This window comes from Aptenodytes patagonicus, chromosome 14, assembly GCF_965638725.1.
Source record: "Aptenodytes patagonicus chromosome 14, bAptPat1.pri.cur, whole genome shotgun sequence".
Classification (NCBI taxonomy): domain Eukaryota; kingdom Metazoa; phylum Chordata; class Aves; order Sphenisciformes; family Spheniscidae; genus Aptenodytes; species Aptenodytes patagonicus.
Genome location: NC_134962.1, coordinates 1,468,599 through 1,487,257, shown reverse-complemented (window position 1 = coordinate 1,487,257; position 18,659 = coordinate 1,468,599). Strand labels below are relative to the sequence as shown.

At 45.0% G+C, this 18,659-nt stretch overlaps 1 protein-coding gene across 1 annotated transcript; it reads right to left on the bottom strand.

Moving 5' to 3' along the window:
- Positions 1 to 504: 504 nt before the first annotated feature.
- On the bottom strand, positions 505 to 15,621 carry RAD21L1 (RAD21 cohesin complex component like 1). The gene is made up of 14 exons (XM_076352038.1): positions 15,409 to 15,621; positions 13,691 to 13,820; positions 12,256 to 12,355; positions 10,664 to 10,770; positions 10,099 to 10,284; positions 9,385 to 9,486; positions 8,768 to 8,809; positions 8,337 to 8,450; positions 7,068 to 7,297; positions 5,600 to 5,702; positions 4,657 to 4,796; positions 3,854 to 3,943; positions 3,036 to 3,113; positions 505 to 1,601 (listed from the first exon to the last, which is right to left on the bottom strand). Exons 1-14 carry the CDS (start codon positions 15,550 to 15,552, stop codon positions 1,413 to 1,415), a joined length of 1,755 nt encoding a protein of 584 aa, XP_076208153.1. The 5' UTR covers positions 15,553 to 15,621; the 3' UTR covers positions 505 to 1,412.
- Positions 15,622 to 18,659: the final 3,038 nt, after the last annotated feature.

The following is an 18,659-nucleotide window of genomic DNA, read 5'->3' as shown; positions in this document are numbered from 1 at the left end:
ACCGCGCCGGGGGGGGGATTAGGTCTGCTGCGGGGAGTGAGGGAGAGGCTTTCACTCCTCCTTCGGCCACGGGCTCGCTCCCAAGACGCCGAGTGTGAGATTTGGAGAACCAAACCCTTTCCAAAAGAAAACCAACTGAAACAACCCCCCCGCAACCAGCCGGCCCGAACCCCAGCCCATCCCTTCCTGCCCAGCGCAGGGTCTTCGGTCATTTCGAAGCTTTTTTACTCCTCCGAACAGACCCCTCGAAGCCAATTCCTCACCTTCCCCAAACCCTGCACGCACAAAGAAATCAAGGCGTGACAGGAACAGCGCGCGTCGGCGGGACCAGACACACAGGGGTGTAACTGAGGCGAGTGAACACCCGGAAAACCGGGAAGGCAATGTCTTCCCTCCTTTCAACTTTTAAGAAAATCACTGAAAACACCGACTCTGGGACGGCAAACCCAAAGGACGGCTTAGGCGGCTGCCAGTTGTGATCCTTCAGAACAAAGGCCGACGAGCTGAGGAAACATCTTCTTGTGATTTTTATTGATTTCGTATTGAGAGACGTCAGCGTACCCACAGCACTGCAACACTCCGGAGCGCTGAGCGCACACAACCATCCCGCACGTCGCGGAACTGAAAAACACTTTACAAAATGACAGTAAAAGTGTTAAAACTTATCCTAAATTAGATAAAAATGCAAAGAACTAGTAATATTTCAGCTTAACATCCATTTTAAAAATCAGTCTACGCATAAATAAGAGTGTTAGTCTTTAAGTTAACATGCTCCGTGAAACCTAAAATGGCAGGATTTCTGGGGAATAGGATTTCTTCCTGAAGCTTACGTGGCTCTTCTAGGGATAGCGTAACTTCTCTCCGCCTGCACACACGGAAACAATGCTGGAGACGGTAGCCTCCTAGACCTTAAAATATCGAATAATGAACGTTCTTGGAAAGGAGTAATTTCAAGTGGGCTGGATTTTCTGATAGAGAGAGCTTAACAGACTTCTCTTACTGATGGTGTTAATTATCTAACACACACAAGCCCCGTCAGAAAGAATTTAACCTCCAAAGCTGCTCTCCAAGAAAGGTTGTTAAGGACTTCCATAAAGTCCCTCACAATGTAAATCTCTTATGTAGAATATGTATTTTAGCGATATTTTATCAACAGAACAAGTAACTGCTCATTACATAAACATGTGTATTAAAGGTTAACACAGTCGCGAACACCTTGGTAACCGATACTGCAGCAGCACACCTGCACACGCCAGTTCCTCGGCAGTCCTGAGAGCTGGTGCAAAGGAAGGAGAGCCCTGCTCAGTTCCCAGGGTTTGGCAAGACTTCCAGTCATTTTTCCAGCAAATATATTTCCCGAAACGCTTAGAATGGGGTTTATTTTTATTAGCTTGTCCGAATACTACGTGATTTCAGTGAGCGTTGAACGCCGGGCCGAGGGTGGCTGTAATGTCAGCAAAGGGAGCGCTCTGACTGAGCTCAACAACCGACTGCTTCTTCAGAACGAGAAGGATGTAAAACTTGGCTGCAGCCTCCTTCCGGTTGTTTTTCCGACAGAGCTCCCGTAAACTGAAAGAACGCACGCCTGATCTCTCCAGGTGCTGCGTGAGGGAAACAAGAACATCGGTCAGGTCAGCTTCACTGCCGGTAAACCCAGATCCCGTCAAGTCCGAACCGAAGAGCGCTGCTCGGAGCGGGTATTTTCTGCTTGAACGCCTGGAATAGGATCTTACCTTGGCACTTGCGTTTGTACAAGTGGCTCTTAACATTTTATTGCCATAGTATGGCTAGCACCTACATATGTTACCAAAATCTACATATGCCCGCAGTTCCAGTGAATTCAGCAAAACGGTGCTGAGGCGCGCGATGAAGCGCATCTCTAACGGTTTTCATGATTCAAAACAATAAAAACCGCGGCGTACCCCGGCCTTTGGATAGAGTACCGGCTACGTCATGGGCAATTTCAGTCACAGCTAACCGAGTGTTATTACTGCTTGGTTTTTAATGGCTATACCTATATTTAAATATTTATTTACGGGCGTTGCACAGAACCTTTAAAATATGTCCACATAGAATAATTAAAAAAAAAAAACCACCAAACCCAGGAAGGCTGTGAAGTCAAACTCCGGCCCTGGGGAAGAGCTAGGCTCGGACCAAAGTTTGCTGTGTTTTGCGGACAAAACCCGCGCCCCCACGCCCTCTTGCCCACGCTCGGATTTCTCCATCGCCTTCCTCCACTCTCCGTTCAGCCACGTGGCATTAGAGAACTGACCCGAAGGAAAATAACCCTTCGCGGTGTTTTTTTCTACCCACCCCCAACCAGACCAAGCGCTGAAGCACCAAAACGCTCGTCCGGGCGAAAAGGACGGAACAGCACCGAGCCGTGAGGCCAAGAGTTTGGACATTCAGCGTCAGGGCAGCCTGTGCTGGCTCCTGTTACAGTCCCGTCGGTAAGGCGTATGGTATCACACGTTACACCTTCACCGGTTTCGCAAGGATTTCTGCAAGAAAAGCGGAATAAGCCTTCCTGATGCAAAGGCTACGCGCTCTGCTAAATTTCAAGCACCTTGAAGGCACTGGGGCATTAAAACCTCTTAAAGAAGGTGTTACCAGCTCTCTTTTTAACACAACCCTCGCCCGTTTCCCTAGCCTTCGTCTCGGAAACAGCTCAAGCAGATGAATAGCCAAATGATGGCACCCTGCAGCGCTCAGCCGAGAGCTGGCAACCTGTGAGCAGCTAGGAACTGGGTTTTGTAGAGATACTCCAGAGCATACTCGTAGAAGGAAGACAGCAAGGGCTTAGCGTTACAAACACTGCCGTGGAAGCAAACGTTCAGAAAATTCTAGCAATTCCAGCAGCTGTGGGAGAGGACACCATGTCAGGCACTCAGAGTCCTGGTTTCCTACATAAATACCCAATAAAACGCAGTTACACACTGCGTGTGGGAGGCAGCGATATGATCGACAGTGTAAGGAGATTTACCGACATGGTCCAACTGAAATCAACGCCTAATTACAAAATCCAGCACTGGTACCTGTAAAGTTTTTAATAACTGAAGAGTTCTTTTGCTCCACCTTATTTCTTCGCTGTCTTTCCCGTTCCTCGTTAGTTCCTTGAGAGGAAACAGAACAGAAGGTTAGACAGCATGCGTAAAAAGTCACACACCATGATGATAAAAAGGACAAGAGTGCTAGCCTGATTGAAAATCCAGCTGGCGCTGGGCATTTTGACGGCCTTACTCAGGATATCTGGGACCTCTGGCACCTCTGCGGTCATACTCGGCTTTGTGAAGCAGAGGAGAGAATGCTAACTATGTTCTTTCTGCTACAAAGAGACAGATCAGGTGCAACGCCACCTTCGGTGCTGTGGAAGTGGTCCCACCGAGCCTTGGGGAGGCAGCTTCACAACAAGATACGGTTCTGCGCGACTGGGATTCTGACAGTACTTGTACTGGTCAGGGGACAGAAAGGATGTTCAAAAATTTGGCTTTAGATTTTGGGCTTAACCTCCGAAGTCGACAGGAGAAGACCACCCTTGTTTCAGAGTGTCCGAGTACCCTCATGGCCAGTAAGCTCAGAAACTGTTTCCTTCTTACAGGAAGCACAATCTCTGAACGAGGAGCTGTCTCCCTCACAGACGGTAACCTCTGAATGTTGGAACACACGTATCCCTGATTATCAAGCTATTAAAGTTTTTGACTGGCAAAATACATACTAAAGATGATGTTAGTACACCAAAAGTCACTGCAAGTTCATGATGCCATCACTTTTTTTTTTTTTTTTTAGTATTTCTGAGAAAGAACACAGTTCTGTTCTGAAATAAGCCAGAGTTGTCAGCTTCGAGGACACGTACATTTGTTAACTCGGCTTGCTGTATTTCAGCTTCTCGGCCCAGTGAATGGTTTGCCAGCGAGGAGCTCTCTGAGAAAGCCGTTCCGTCCTGCTGTTAGAACAGAAAGGACGATCAATAGGCATCGCAATTTATGCACACAATGTAATTCTCAATTACGTAATTCTGCTCCAAGAATTCATTATAATAAACGTTCTCCAAAAATGATTTCGTAGCTGCTCTTTCTACCATGTCTTTTCTCAGATAGGAAAGGATCTTGCTGTGGTATTTATCCTACCGCTGGATCTACACCTATGGACTCAGTTCAGACACGGGCCCTACATTTTCTGCTGCCGTTAGGTCCAATTTTGTCATTCTTTTTCAACTTTAATGAGCCTCGTATTCTCTAAAGAATCCCCTTTCACGTTAGCCTAAATAAAGATAGCAGAAATAGATAATCTGTTATTGCTTGAGTATTTCCTCAGTTTGAGACACAAAAGGTAATTTCTATCCTTTATAAAGACGATTACCTCGTCAGTACAAAGAGGCTATATTTTGTATTAAAGTTCCATTTATACTTAGTGATTCGACTGTAATCTATACTGATTAATAGGCACTTTAATAATAGTTTGATTCATGGTAAGAATCTTCCAAAGTGCCTATAAATAAACTTTCATGGCACAAGCTACTCAATGCTGTATCTGCTGTCTCTAGCATCCTTTTCAAACATCTATTAGTAATTTCTTAACGCGTTTTAAATGGAACCCTAGCATAAAATGAAACCAATAAATACATTTAGGTCTCTAAAATTGATGGAAACTGCTCACTATAGTTTCACCACATTTATCATCAGTTTCATTTCTGTTATTCTGTGATGTCAACACGAACGGATTGTTTCTAATTTTTCTCTCGGTCTCTGAACGAGCTGACTCCTGCAGGTAACTTGGCTCTTCTACTATCAGCACCTCTGTGTTAATGAAAAAACAAGGTTTAAGAGGAAATCCCTGTGAATCGCTGCCCCTAAAAAGAAAAACATTGAAAAACAAAAATCACACCCTAGTTAGCAGTCTTTGAGAGGATCTTTGAGAGTAAGAGCCAGAATGAGTAAATGCAGAATAAATATCATTCCCAGTAGGACCACGGAAGAAGAACCTTCCAAGAGAGTTTTTCCTTTTCTAAAAGTTGACCTTTGTGGACTTGCAGGAGGTGGTTTTGTTGATGAACTTCTGAGGCAGCCATACAGATTATGTTTCTAACGGAGCACAGGAGTGAAAGCAGATACATCGTCTTCTCAGAAGATCTAAACCAGAACATTTCTTCTTGCTTGATATTAACCAAAACCCAATCTTCATGATACAAATAGAAGTTATTTACATGAATTTGGAAATTTGGAGAGCGGTTTGATTAAACTCAGGATAAGTGGGAAACTTTTTTAAAAAAAAACCCAAAAACAAACAAAAAAAACCAAATCTGCAGTTTGGTAGACAATTAGAGAAACCAAAGGTGAAACCTCCTTATGCCACAAGGAAGACGACGACTTGCATTTCATTTCTGATCTAAGGAATGAAAGAACAGCAAAGTACTTATAAAAACAAAAAAACTTTTTTTTTTCTTTTAATAATTAACAGCCCATTTCCTTAATATTTAACTTTTTTGGCCTTTGATTTGTAGAATACTGCACACAAACACCGTGCACGTGTCTCAAACATTATGTAAAATAGAAAATATTTTCTAACAGCTAATTCTACAACAACAGAATTAAACTACTACCTGTGGTATCTTGCTTTTTTCTTGTTTCTTCCATTTCAGACTCCCTCTGTAATCCATTTCTTCTCATCTTAAATCCGTGACTCTTGAAGCATTTTGCAAACAACTGAAAACAATTATTTTTATTTGTTTGCTTTCAGAATATAATGTTAGATTATTTGCAAACATCGACACAAAGGTATGAATATGAGCTGCATATTAATTACTGCAACCTAGAATTTAGGGATTTGAATTAGGTCATTCTGACAACCTGCAATTTTTAAAAAAAGTAATTTCCTTCTGCAGCTTCAACTTTGGCATTGAACTCCGCGAAGAAACGTCTTAGGAACAGCTTGGATCATTTTTTCTTGAAGCCAGCCAGTAAGGAGGGATGAAAGAAAAAAAAACACCTGCAGTTATCTATGCGTGGATTTCTTTCCCCACGTGCTGGTGTGCGAGTATTTTTCCTCCTCATAAAGAACAAGTTGTAATTCTGCACCTCGACTCTAAGGGGTGAAGCTGTGCTGCTGTAATGAACCTGGAGAGCTGTCTGCCTGCAGACCCTGCCTCCCAGATCTCTCCAAGCTACGCCACAGAAGAAACAGTGCAATTAACGTAAGGCTGCTGCATGTAGTTTACACCGTATCTTTCCGTATCACCTTGTATACACGGTGATCTCTTCTTTATCTCATCACCAGCTCTAAACATACAGCCTCTTTGAATGACCCATCAGATGCTACGTGGGGACACGAGAGGCTTTGATAGATCGTATTTCCATGAAACAAGTACGTCTTTCTTGTGCAAAAAGAGCGGCAAGGTCCGCAGCCGCAGGAAAGGGTGGTCTGGCCCAGCCTTCTAGCCAAAGCGATAGAGTGATCAGGAACCTCTTGGTCCTCTGAAAGGCAAGTCCCTGACTGCTCTCCAGCTGGAAGCTTAATCTCCAATTGGGAAAGTACAAAAGAAATTGGCATACCATCTTTCCAAAGCCATTAACAATATACTACTACTAATAATAATAATGTTTAAGCCGGATGTACCTTTAAAGTGAACGTAGAAGAAAGATGTGGTCTCATATTGATGACAGAGCAGAAACAAAACAGAAAATAATAAAACAAAGTAGAAAGTAGAAAAGAAATGGACAGAAATCTAAAAAGTTGTGTATTAGTGTACAATCAGTCAGGTGCCAGTATGTGAAATGAAACGTCAGCTCTCAAGTCTCTCTGTCATTTTTTACTTGTTGTTGGAGTGCTGGAGATTAAAGCCGTGAGCTCTACAGATGGTCTTTCTGGTGAAGCAATTAGTGGTGAGTATGCAAATAATCATCAGGCATCCAACTGAACTGGACTGCAAAACGATACGTTCGATGCACCTGCAGTTTGCTAGGAGCTCACATAAAACCAAGTCTGCAAAACCTCTCACAGCTAGATCCTAGATTGCAACAGTCCCATAATCCAGACAGTGGCCCAAAAACCTACAAGGAATTGATCTTTACCATTTGCAGCTCAGCATGAACCACAGGCTGTGTAGCGTGGGACAGGAGTTTATCCACGCCTCCTGATTTCTTCCACATCATTGTTTTTTTTGTCGGGGGTGCAAGGTCTAACACAGCAAGGATGTCCGTGCAGTTGTTAAGTTGGTTGTATATAGCATTGCAGCTGAGCTCCTTGTCTACATCCACAAGCAACTTCCTCTTTCTTTTATTTTTTTTCCTCTGGGTGACATCTAGATAGAGCAAGTATTAAAAAAAAAAAAAAAAAAAGTCTAATAAGGTCTATTCACAGAACACTTAGGCACAAAAAAAAAGCACTGTGAATCAAACGGACAGGCTGCTGACCTCCCGAAACACCGCACAGACTTGAAAATCAAAGTACAAGTGCATGGGCCATTTCTCCAAAAGTTTTCATAAAGTATACTCTTTGTATTCTTGTACAGGAAATTCACGTGTGTTTAATTACGGAAGACATATGACTATTGTACTAAAGAACCAGGAACATGAGGACTTAATGAGAACACATGATATACCAACAAGACTGAATAAGCTATCTTTAATCCATCAGGAAGTTAATTGTTCCAAGAACTGCTGATGTACTCAACAGGTTTCATTACCTTGTAATTAATATCTGTATTTGTCAGTTTAACCCTTTAGCAATTTAAATAAGATGTATGTAGTAAACACAAAACAAAGACACGGATCGGTTATATAGCCATAACTTCCTGAATATTATTTTGGCAGGCTGGAAAATTCCAGTATTCTAAATATTAGTGTCAACATGAACTTGTTTATTTGCTAATAGCCACCAATGTGATAGGTGACATTTAGGTTTACTCACAGAAGAAATGAAACGTTTTTCTTTTTGGATCTTATTGAAGTTCAAAGTTCACAAAACAAAATTTTACAAAGGCCTGAAAGTTTTAAGATTGTTATTTTACACATAAAAATCACTGATGTGTCACTAGCAGTAAAAGTTCTTCAGCTGAAACTTCAGTAACACTCATGAATAGGCCGGGCTTGCACCGCTAGCAGAACTGCAGAGCAACAAGACTTGATTTGGTACGTAAAAGAAACTGTAAGCAGAGATTTGGGCAGGTCGGATGAATAACCTGATACTGGTTTTTTATAATAGTTACCATAAAATAGAACTCTGACAGCAGGAGCAGATGAAATCTAAGTGGGAATAATCTGTTTTGCAAATATTTTCAGTAACAGGAAGAGCAAACCTAGTAACACAAACATTCAGCAAGAAACTGGTCAAGTTCTGACCTGTATCATCAACTGGCTCAAGCACAAATCCTTCTTCTTCTTTCAAGAAAAGTATTGTTTCATTCATTAGATGACTTACTTTCTTAATGGTGGTGTCTGCGCAGTTGGACTCAACTATAAGAAAACCCAGCAAATAACCCAAATTAAAAAAAAGTTTAGAAGATGGAAGAATTTCTCAATCTCATGACATAGAATGGTATCAGACAAAAAAGATCAGAATTCGAAAACTATGATTTTGTCTATAATCTCACAATCACTTTAACCAGTAATAACTGGCACTGCTGCTGCTCATATTCTGCACTGCACGCTTTCCTTTGCTGACACCAGAACCTGTATGACTGGGTGGTGGAACAGACTGAAGAACTGATCTGGAGGAAAACCCACCCGACGAAAAGTGTTTAGGGGGAAAAGTGTTTCCTTTCAGTACGTACCTGTTTCCAGTTCCAGGCAACTGCACGGCAGAGCGGACATTTCTGTCAACATAAAAGGAACAGGTAGTACCAGGACTAGTGCCACTGTTTCCCTCTAAAGCTGTTCCAGATTACTCAGTTTTAAAGTAACAGTGTGATGGGGATATAAGGGTTTAAGACATACAAAAAATTCCAGAAACACTTCAAAAATGAATTTCATCGATATCAAACCAAAAGACGACTAACAACACCTTTATGAACTACTAAAGTGTCATTTGTCACTGAAATATGAAGCCGGAAATACTCATAGGTAAAGTTCAAAGTTACAGCATAGCCATTCAGTTTCCTTTCCTCTACAAAGGGATATCGCCCGGTCTAAGCAGCAGGGTGGGTCAACAGCGTATCCAACAGGAGATGACATGAAAGTGTTTCTAAGCAACGTCAAGTTGCAAACCTGGAATCCCTAGATGAAATGAAATTATACCTAAAATGGTGGATGAAGCATATTAGAAAAAACCAAAAGACCTGAACAAAGGAGAGAGGCACGGGATATTACACAAAGCTGAATGTGAGCAACTTTAGGCATTAATCCAGGAACAGAGGGTTCATGTAAGACAGAACGGACACTGCAAACTCACTGGCTGTGCTGTTCTCTGGCAGATCTTGTGACAAAGGACGTTCTTCCTCCATGTCAAGAATGTCTTTATCCAGGCCATTTTGCTCATCCCTCAACAGGATTTCTTAAATACAAAACGTAGTTTTAATCAGTGTAAGCCTTAGTAGTCATGAAATAGCCTGATACCGCCTAATGTTACTTATTTAAGGTTAATTCTGTGCAAACAGAAAAAGCTCAGCTTCCACAGATGGCTGTCAATGATACGTCTGCCTTCAGCAGTACAGAAAGGAGAATGTTAGTCTTAATTTTGAGATGTCCACCTTTTCTTTCAAAAGTATGATATTGATATTGTTTAAAAGGTACAAATCTATAAAAGTTTACGTAAATACTCTAAATCATAAAGATGTAGAAGCTACTTTGCTGCCTTTGTTATTACAACAGTAAAGGTAAAAATGCTGCAGTATTTCACCTTTGAAAATATAAATTAAATTGGTAAACATTAAGTATAAATTGAATGCCTTTAATTCTAAAAAACTGAAATATCTTCTTTAATACAATTTTACTTGGCAATGTCTAAGTGATCATAGATTTAGTGACAAGTAGAAAGTATGAAAACAACAAAAAATACAGAATCTATGTTTGAAAACAATCGCTTTCATGCTGTCTTGTTTGTTTTCCTGTAAGAATAAGAATATTTGGAATGAAAGTAATTCTGTCTATCTGCGGTAAACCCTACCAATCATATCGGCAGCATCCTCCTCATCTCCAAAACAGTCGTGCTGAAAACAGTAAGTGTCTTCACGCAGTGCAGACTTGTCTCCATTCACGCTCGCAGAGTTCCGATCAGCCACAAGACTGTTACTGCTCATTAAGATGCCGCCGTCAAAGAACCTCTGTTTTCTTAGTGCGTCTGGTTCTTCCTCTGAATAAACACAGAATTTCTGATGCTTCATCTGCATGACTTTTTGAAACACATATTTATCCATTTCCTAATTTTTCAAATAATTTTAAAAAGATTGTAAGATATCCCATACCTCAGATGGAATTTAGCTAATTCAGTAAAAAGCAGGAAATGTTGGGTTTTATTCTCAGTCTCCGATATCATATTGTATTACTTAGGCAGAGTACTTACACAAAAAATTAAGCATGAGATGGTATGACGGGCCGATCAGCACAAATGTGAAACAAATGCACTTTTAATAATAGCTTTTTCACATGTGGAAAGGACTCAGACTATACAAAATTTTGCATAAAACACACTTTTCCTTATGGAACATTTCTAATTTCTCAACTTCTCTCACCAAAGTTTCTATCACAGAGAAGTATATCGCTTTTGTAATCCTCTGTAAGTGTGATGTCTTCAGCTCTGCTCTGATTCAAGGTAAAATGTTCAGCAACATCAATGGCACTGATGAAAAAAACATTATACAAAATACAGGGTGAACTGAAACCCATTGACCATTTAGCTGGAATGTGAAAACTTGTTTCTAAACAGTCTTCAATCCTGACATTTTATCATAAACCCCCAAAAGACAGCTTCCGTTTCCTATGACATTGAAAGTACCCCAGCTGATCCTCACTTCTGTGGAGAAAGAACAACTGTTTCCCAAAGCTATTTGCATTCAAGCCATTTAAGGTTTTATTGATAAAATTCACTGCTTTGAATTTCCCCTAAAAGCTAAAAATAAGCATATGGAAAACAGGTGCTATATGTTTATTAAAATTGCTACCCCTAAGCAAGTAGGCAGCTGCCTTCTTTGCTAGCCAAAGTTTCTGTGCAATCTCCAACGTACGTTGTACAGCGAAGACTGAATCTGCAATACCCGTAACAGCCCGATAGCTGGGGAGAGGTCCAGGAGGAGGCGAAAGCATTTAGCTAACCGGACTTTGAAATACTCCCCCCACCCGGAACTCCACGAACAAATGATCCAGATGTATACTCAGCAAGCAACCCCCTCAAGAAACAGCAGACATATTTATAAGGAGGAGGGAAGGACCCATCCTCCTCTCCATATTTCACGTTGCTCCGCTCTCTTTTGCCAGTAAACTTGGGCTTGGGTGAGTTTGTTCACATCCAAGCCCTGCTATCCACCGGACACTTGTCACACAGAAGGCATCTAATTAGTGTAACACCGTCATCTGTAAATCAAACCACACGGAGTCTTTGGGTAGGCAGAAAAGGCACGCTTTACAGAGCTAGCACACTGAGGTACTTGAATAAATAGTATTACATCACAGCTGTGCTTACAAAATACTAAACATTTACAGATCCCATCAAACTGTATTTATGACGAGGTACAGAGGAAGCCTCAGTGGAAGTCTGTCGTCCTGGACTTTTGGAGGCATCAGAGCCATCAGAAACATGTCTTGGCCTCCTGCTTTTTATCAGTTTTTCTACATTAATGCTGACTCGTGTCAGAAAAGCCAAAGAAATATACTGGCTTTTCATCGGGAGCCAAGCTGACTACTGCTGATAAAATACCCCGGCCCCAAAGAGCAATGGAGCAGAAATTAAATGCAGTTACACAATGGAACAGTGCAACATTGCGAGATTACTAGCCAGAGCTTCCTTGGTCTTACAACTGGATTTATACTAACTTTTATATCTTCTCTTGAGGTCAGTAAGTTGTTTGCAGGCTTCGCTCAGGCAGTTTAAAATTAGAAAATCCTGAAGTCTAAGTTCAACACATTATTTCATTGTAAAGGTCTGTTGATTAAACGGACTTTGAGGAACTCTACGAAAGCACAATTCCTGTGACTGTAGCCTTGTAAAGCTGACTCAGAATTTAGGAGAATTCAGTCATCAAATCAAAGTCTTGATCAGATAACAGCAAGGATATCTTTTACTTCTGAAAATACTAAAATAATGAATAAGAACCAGGGAAGCATTTACTTTAAATCAGGTAGTGGTGTTTCAAAATCATGAAATTCTTCAGGTAATGTAATGGACTGATAAGCAGCCTCGAAGTTCTCTTCTGGAAGGTCAACAAGCCCTAAAAGAAACAAACAACATAACAAAATAAGTATCAATAAAATAAAAGCGATGTTCTCCCAAGTACGTATAATAAGACTATAAACCTGTCAGGAAGGTCTGCTGCCATTCTAAATAACAGAAAGGTAAAGCTTAGGCACTTTGTCAACAGGACTCCAAAGTGGAATTTAAATCCTTAGGTTACATATACTTTAGAGGCCATATTTTTTACAGGCAGATACAGAAGAGTCTGCTGCTACTGGACCTGAAAGACACTGGGTTTATGAACAGCTACTTTAAGTCCCTGAAAGATTCTCACAGCTGACATTTAGCCTAGAGTCCTTCACACCACTTCAAATGAATTATTGCGTTTTCTTTTTCTCTCCAGTGTCTGTATAGCGCTATTCTCCAGCATCAAATAACTGTGAAGTGAGACTGCAAATAGCTGCTAATCAGAGAATCCTGGAACAACTGGGGTGAGAAGGGATTTCTGAAGGTCATCTAATCCAACCTTTTGCTCAAAACAGGGTTAATTTCTCAGTCAGATCACTTTTGACTATTTCTGCTGATGGAGACTCCACAGCATCCCTGGACAGCCTGTTTCAGCATTTTACCACTTCCACTGAGATTTTTCCCCCCTTTATATCTAGTTGGAGTCTCCCTTGCAGTTGTGACTGTTGTGTCGTGGTTTTGTGCCGTGCAGTCCTCTCTAAGCTACTATAGTATCTATTCAAAACAGATAGTACTGTGTACTTATCTTAAGTGTTTCTTCTAGAGATTTCCAAATGTTTACAAATATTAACTAATTAATGATGATCGTATCCTTGAGAATAATGTAGAGTAGATATTCACTATTTGGCAAACAGAGCAGGTCACAAAGCACATTAAGGCTGGCAGCAGACGCTGGTGTCCTGTTCTTAGCCTTTTTTTACACAACAGTGCCTCCCCATTTGGTGCCTAAGTACGACAAACGTACAGCCCGTTGGAAAAGGATCCAGTCATCTCTGCTCCCTTCTCGCTGGCTACATGGCTAGAGCTCAAAACGCACTGTCAGATCTGGCACTACACACTGTTAGACGTGTTGTTGGTGTCATCAGAAGTTAAAATTAATTAACTAGCAACGGAGGCTGAATTCAAGCTTCTTCTCATAAGACCACTTAAGATACTACTTCTTTTAAAGGAGTCAAAAACCTGAAATGGCATTCAATTAAGCCAGACTACACATCAGCAGCAGGCACCAATAAGTTCAATTTCCTTTGGGATCAATAATGTGTATTTAACAGAAATATCCAAAATTAACTTTTAAAATGAGAGCTGTAAAGGACACAGATGGAAAAAGGCAGAATTCTGTACATACCTGGGCGAAAGGCTGTCTTCATTTTTGTCAAGGCTTCACTACAGTCTGCCAAGAGATACTTTGCTTTCCTGTGGTAAATCCGCACCACTCCTAGGAGTAAGTGTCCAGAGGTTCGCAGAGCTATTGTAAACTTTGATGATTTAAAAAAGTTGTTCAGGAGTTAGCATTTTTGGCAAAAACATTAAAATGAAAATATTACACGGCAGTAACAGAGTTCTTCTAAAATACACCAGTACAGAGCTCTACGAAATTCAGCAGGGCTTTGTACTGATATAGAGCATCGTAAACAGAAGTGAATTTTGAGAGCCATGAACTTTTAGTTGCTTCTGTTCCTAAACAGTGCCATGCCGAAGCGTGAGTCCTGAACTGATGCTCTTACTTTATCTAAAACACCTCAGCTGATTGGCAACGAACAGAGTAACACATCCCGAAACAGAAAGTAGCTGCGCGTATCCTAGTATTTGACACTTTGGTTATTTAAGTGAGCAGACACCATGCCTATGCCCTTAGTTACACAAATGAAGGCCATAACCGTGCCCTTATTTACACAAGGTCTTCCTGCACCAAGCACACTCAACGTGGTCATGCTGATGCTAGACAGGACAGCATGCAAGGGAAAGTAGAGGGTACTTAAGTAGTACCTCTTGGAAAACACTTCCAAATAATACCAAGATCATTTTAACAATATTATTAATCATAACCCATGAAAGACAGACAATGAAATTCGGGCTACCAAATATCAAGCAGGTATTTTCAGGGAGAAAATTAAAAAAATCTGCTTGCACCAGCTGAAAGCCTTGGATCTCCTGAGCCATCAATTAGTGACAGCGCAAAGCGTTCCCCACTGTTCCCTTGGATGCAATTGCAATGGCGAGGCCAAGGACTGAGTCACGGGTACTTGACTGCCTGCATCTGCGCTTGTTTTGAGTCATACCTTATCTGTGATATGCAGAGGGCTTCAGCCTCCGCGACTGTTCATACAGAGTCTCTCATAAGCACTACGTATGCTTAATTATTTATTTATTGGCTTATAATGGGGGACCTGGAAGAAGTCCACTGCAAGTGGAAGGGTGGTTACAATATGTCAAAAGTTATTTATTGTAAGATCAGCAAAAGCATTCTCCTCCAACGGTCTGTGTTCAATTTCACGGCAGTTTTCTTAGTCCCTTGACTTTGGTTAAGCAGCTGACTTTTCAATCTTTTTGAGACAATTTCCTCAAATAACAGCATTTCCCAAATTATGTTGAACAATACCTGCGGCTGGTACTCAAAGTCTCCGAAAAGACCAGTGCTACCACACCACACCGCACTGACGGGCTCGTGTTGCCTCATGAGCAGCTCAAACCCACGTACCGTGACCCCTCGGCCAGCGGTGCCCACAGAGTGCTCCCTGGAGCTCTATGGGTGTGCAGAAATATACATTTGAATATACTGTGGTAACATTTTCTTACACTGTACATAAATGTATGCCACAGAGCTCCAGGAGTAAAATAGCAAGTAAAATATTTATATAACTGTCATTTAACGGGATGGAGATTTTATCCGAGTGAGAACTGAATAAAATCAGAGTAGGAGTTTACCTCACGTTGGTTTTGAAATAGCCACAAATTTGTCCTACGAAGTCTGTCTCCACGATAGCAATAGTCCCATTCCCTACAGAAGATGTACACCTCTACCCCAGAACTTACCAGAAGATACCTCATCATTTAATAGCGTACCTTTGGCGAGATGATCTTTTCAATGGTAGTCTCTAAATTGCACTCAAATATATGAGCTTTGGTGAGCTTCTTCTCCCAGTGGGCAGCAAGCCATATTTTGGCCAACGGCCCACGCTTGTTGACAAGCAAATGCATGTAGAACATGGCGCCTGGGCCAAGGCTCACAGGCCAAACCTGCTGCCACCTCCCTGGGCTCTTCCCCTTCCAACGGGCGAGGGGTCCTGGGGCACAAAGTGGGAAGAGGGATTTAGCAGGACCTGAGGGGACGGGGGGATTTAGCGGGACCCTGAGGGGATGAGGGGATCCGGCTGGGCGATGAGGGGACGGGGGGATTTAGCAGGACCCTGAGGGGATGAGGGGATCCGGCTGGGCGCTGAGGGGGACGGGGGGATTTAGCGGGACCCTGAGGGGATGAGGGGATCCGGCTGGGCGCTGAGGGGACGGGGGGACCCAGCCGGGCGCTGAGGGGACGGGGGGATTTAGCGGGACCCTGAGGGGATCCGGCTGGGCGCTGAGGGGACGGGGGGACCCAAGTGGGCACTGAGGGGATGGGGGGATTTAGCGGGACCCTGAGGGGATGAGGGGATCTGGCTGGGTGCTGAGGGGATGGGAGGACCCAGGTGGGCACTGAGGGGATGGAGTGGGGAGGGATTTGGCGGGACCCTGAGGGTATGGGGCAGGGGGATTTAGTGGGGCCTGAGAGGATGGGGGGATCCAGCCAGGCCGTGAGGGGACAGGGGGGATTTATCGAGACCTGAGAGGATGAGGAGGGACCCAGCCAGGCACTGAGGGGACGAGAGGATTTAGCAGGACCCGAGGGGATAGGGTGACACAACTGGGCGCCGAGGGGACAAGGAGGACTTAGTGGGATCTGAGGGGACGGGGCACCCAGGCGGGTACTGAGGCAATGGGGTGGGGATTTAGCGGGATCCTGAAGGGATGGAGGGACCTAGCCAGGCGCTGAGGAAATGGAGGGAGATTTAGTGGGGCCCTGAGGAGACGAGGGGACCCAGCGAGGCACCGAGGGGATTGGAGGGGGATTTAGCGGGTGCTGAGGGTCAGTCGCGGGGCGGGGGCGCTGGGCCGGCGGAGCCCCCTCAGCCGGCTGCCGGCGGCTCCCTGCGCGCTCCCGCCAAAAGGGGCGGGGGGGGGGGGGAAGCGGGAGGCGCGCGGCGGCGGGAGCGCGCGCTGAGCACCGGTCCGGTCCCTGCAGCGAACCCGGCGCCCGGGACGGCTGGCGCTGCTCCCGGGGGGCTGCCGGGCTGCGCGGCCTCGCTGCCCCTCGCTGGGGCGGGCTCCCTGTCCTCGGACCCAGCCGGCAGCCCCTCGGGGTCCGCCGGAGGAGCCCCTCGCTGTCTTTGCGGGGGCAGCGCGGCAGCTCTCGGCCGCGGCCCCTGCGGGGACTTCGCTCGCTTTTGCATTGAGCTGTAGAGCCCCGTGTGCATGCAGCTGCACAGCTCCGGGGCAGGTGATTCCCAGAGGCCTCCCGGGCAGGGACCTGCTGGTATAAATAAATCCCCATTCCTTCCTGGGGCTAGGAGGGAGCATGCACGCATCTCCAGGAGCATGATGCTGCTCACCTCATTTTTGGTTCCTGTGAATGGAGAGCACCTGCCCAGCACTCTCCTCCTCCTCCTCCTCCCAACCTCTTTCACCCTTGACATTTTAAAAGCCTGCTTGGGGGGCACCACCCCATCTCTTTCTCTGCAGGTGAGCAGGTCCTGTGTGGCTCCAGGCATGTTTGATAAAACTATCTTGGTGAAGGAAATTTGCAGAAGGAAAAAAAAAAAAATGAGCTTCAGATCTGATCTCTGTGCAGAGGGACAAGGGTAAAAGTGCGCAGCCACCCGCCCGTGTCAGCCGCTGCCACCACCACCGAGAGGAAAAGGCAGCGTGTTTGCACTTACATGTCACCAGCCAGAAAAAAATTAGTTTGTCAGTCCTCTGCTTCATGCTTTCCGTGCTCTGCTTTATATTCAGGCAGAGCACAGCGAGTCTCCTGGTGCTCCTGAGCCACAGCACAGCGCGCCAGCTGTTGCCATATCACAAGGCACCTGTGGTTTTCCCCGTCTCCCCGGCGGCCTGGTGTTAGCTGAAGATAATTAGATCTCAATTATCACCAGGAAAGTTTTGAGCCTCTTCCCAGTGTGGGTCTGCAGCTGGTCTTAGTGGAAGGCAGGGGCTCTGTCCCTCCGGCTGCCTTTGGGCAGAGCTGGTACCCTGGGCTGGGGCTGGGAGGGAGGGAGAGGGGTTTCTGCTATAAAACACCCTTGGAGCGATGCAGCCCCAATAGGGACCTGGAAGAGCCCCCGGCAAGCCCCCAAGCAGGCATCCACTGCCCCTGCAATGGCACTGAGCCTGCCCTGGCACCCAGCACCCTGTGAGAGGGAAACGACCTGCGCCGGTGCCTGGCTGTGCCGGCTCCAGCCCTCCCCGGTGCCGAGGCTGATTTCCAGCCCTGGGGTGCAGAGCCAGCCCTGCCTGCCTTGCTTGTGGCAACAGCTCCTGGGGGCAGTTTGCAGGATCAGAAACCCCACAGGCAGCTGGCACTGCTTGTGCGTCCTCGTGTGCACGGGGAGCACCGGGGTGCTGCGTCCGTGGCACACAGGGACTGGCTGTGCTGGGAGGGAAGGCCGCAATGTGCCAGGCACCTCCGGTCCTCACAAACTGCTGGACCTCCCCGCCGGTGCGGAGCCAGTGGCTGGCTCCCAAATTGCCTGGCTGCTTTTTCCCTGACCTCCGAGTCACCTTGAGCTGTGCTGGCTGCAGGCATTTGCTCTGCCGTGGGATGCTGTGAATACTAAGGAGGCAGGAATAAAATTTCACCTCCGTGGCAGGGCTGGATCAGGGTCAGCACTGCCAGTGGGCACCAGGCAGCTGCAGCAGCCGTGCACACCCCAAAACTGGGCTGTGCTGCACAGGGGTGCGCTGGAAGGGCCCGGAGGGACAGAGACGTGTCCACAGCCCTCCTGGCTCCCTCCCATTTCTGCTCCTGCTGTCTCCTCTGCTGGCTTGGGGCTCCCGTTTGGTGTCCCTCTCGTCCCCATTTAATCGTTTTGGCCAAGCAGCAGCATGTCCCTGTCCCCGGCAGCACCGTTCCCCCGCTCCCTTGCCCTGCTCTGTCTCCCTCCCTCCCTCCTCTTTCCATTTCTTTCCAAGCCCTCGGTCTCTCTCCTCCAGCACTCCTGCAGATTCATTGTGAATTTTGGCAGTGCTGTCTCTGACCTTGGCTGTCTCCCTCCTCTCTTTGC

Excerpts from the sequence above, each read along its gene's own strand:
- RAD21L1 (XM_076352038.1), bottom strand. The coding sequence starts at position 15,552 with ATGTTCTACATGCATTTGCTTGTCAACAAGCGTGGGCCGTTGGCCAAA. Across the intron at positions 13,821-15,408 it reads AAAAGATCATCTCGCCAAAG|TTTACAATAGCTCTGCGAAC; the intron begins GTACGCTATTAA and ends AAATCATCAAAG. Across the intron at positions 7,298-8,336 it reads TGAGCCAGTTGATGATACAG|ATGTCACCCAGAGGAAAAAA; the intron begins GTCAGAACTTGA and ends TGCTCTATCTAG.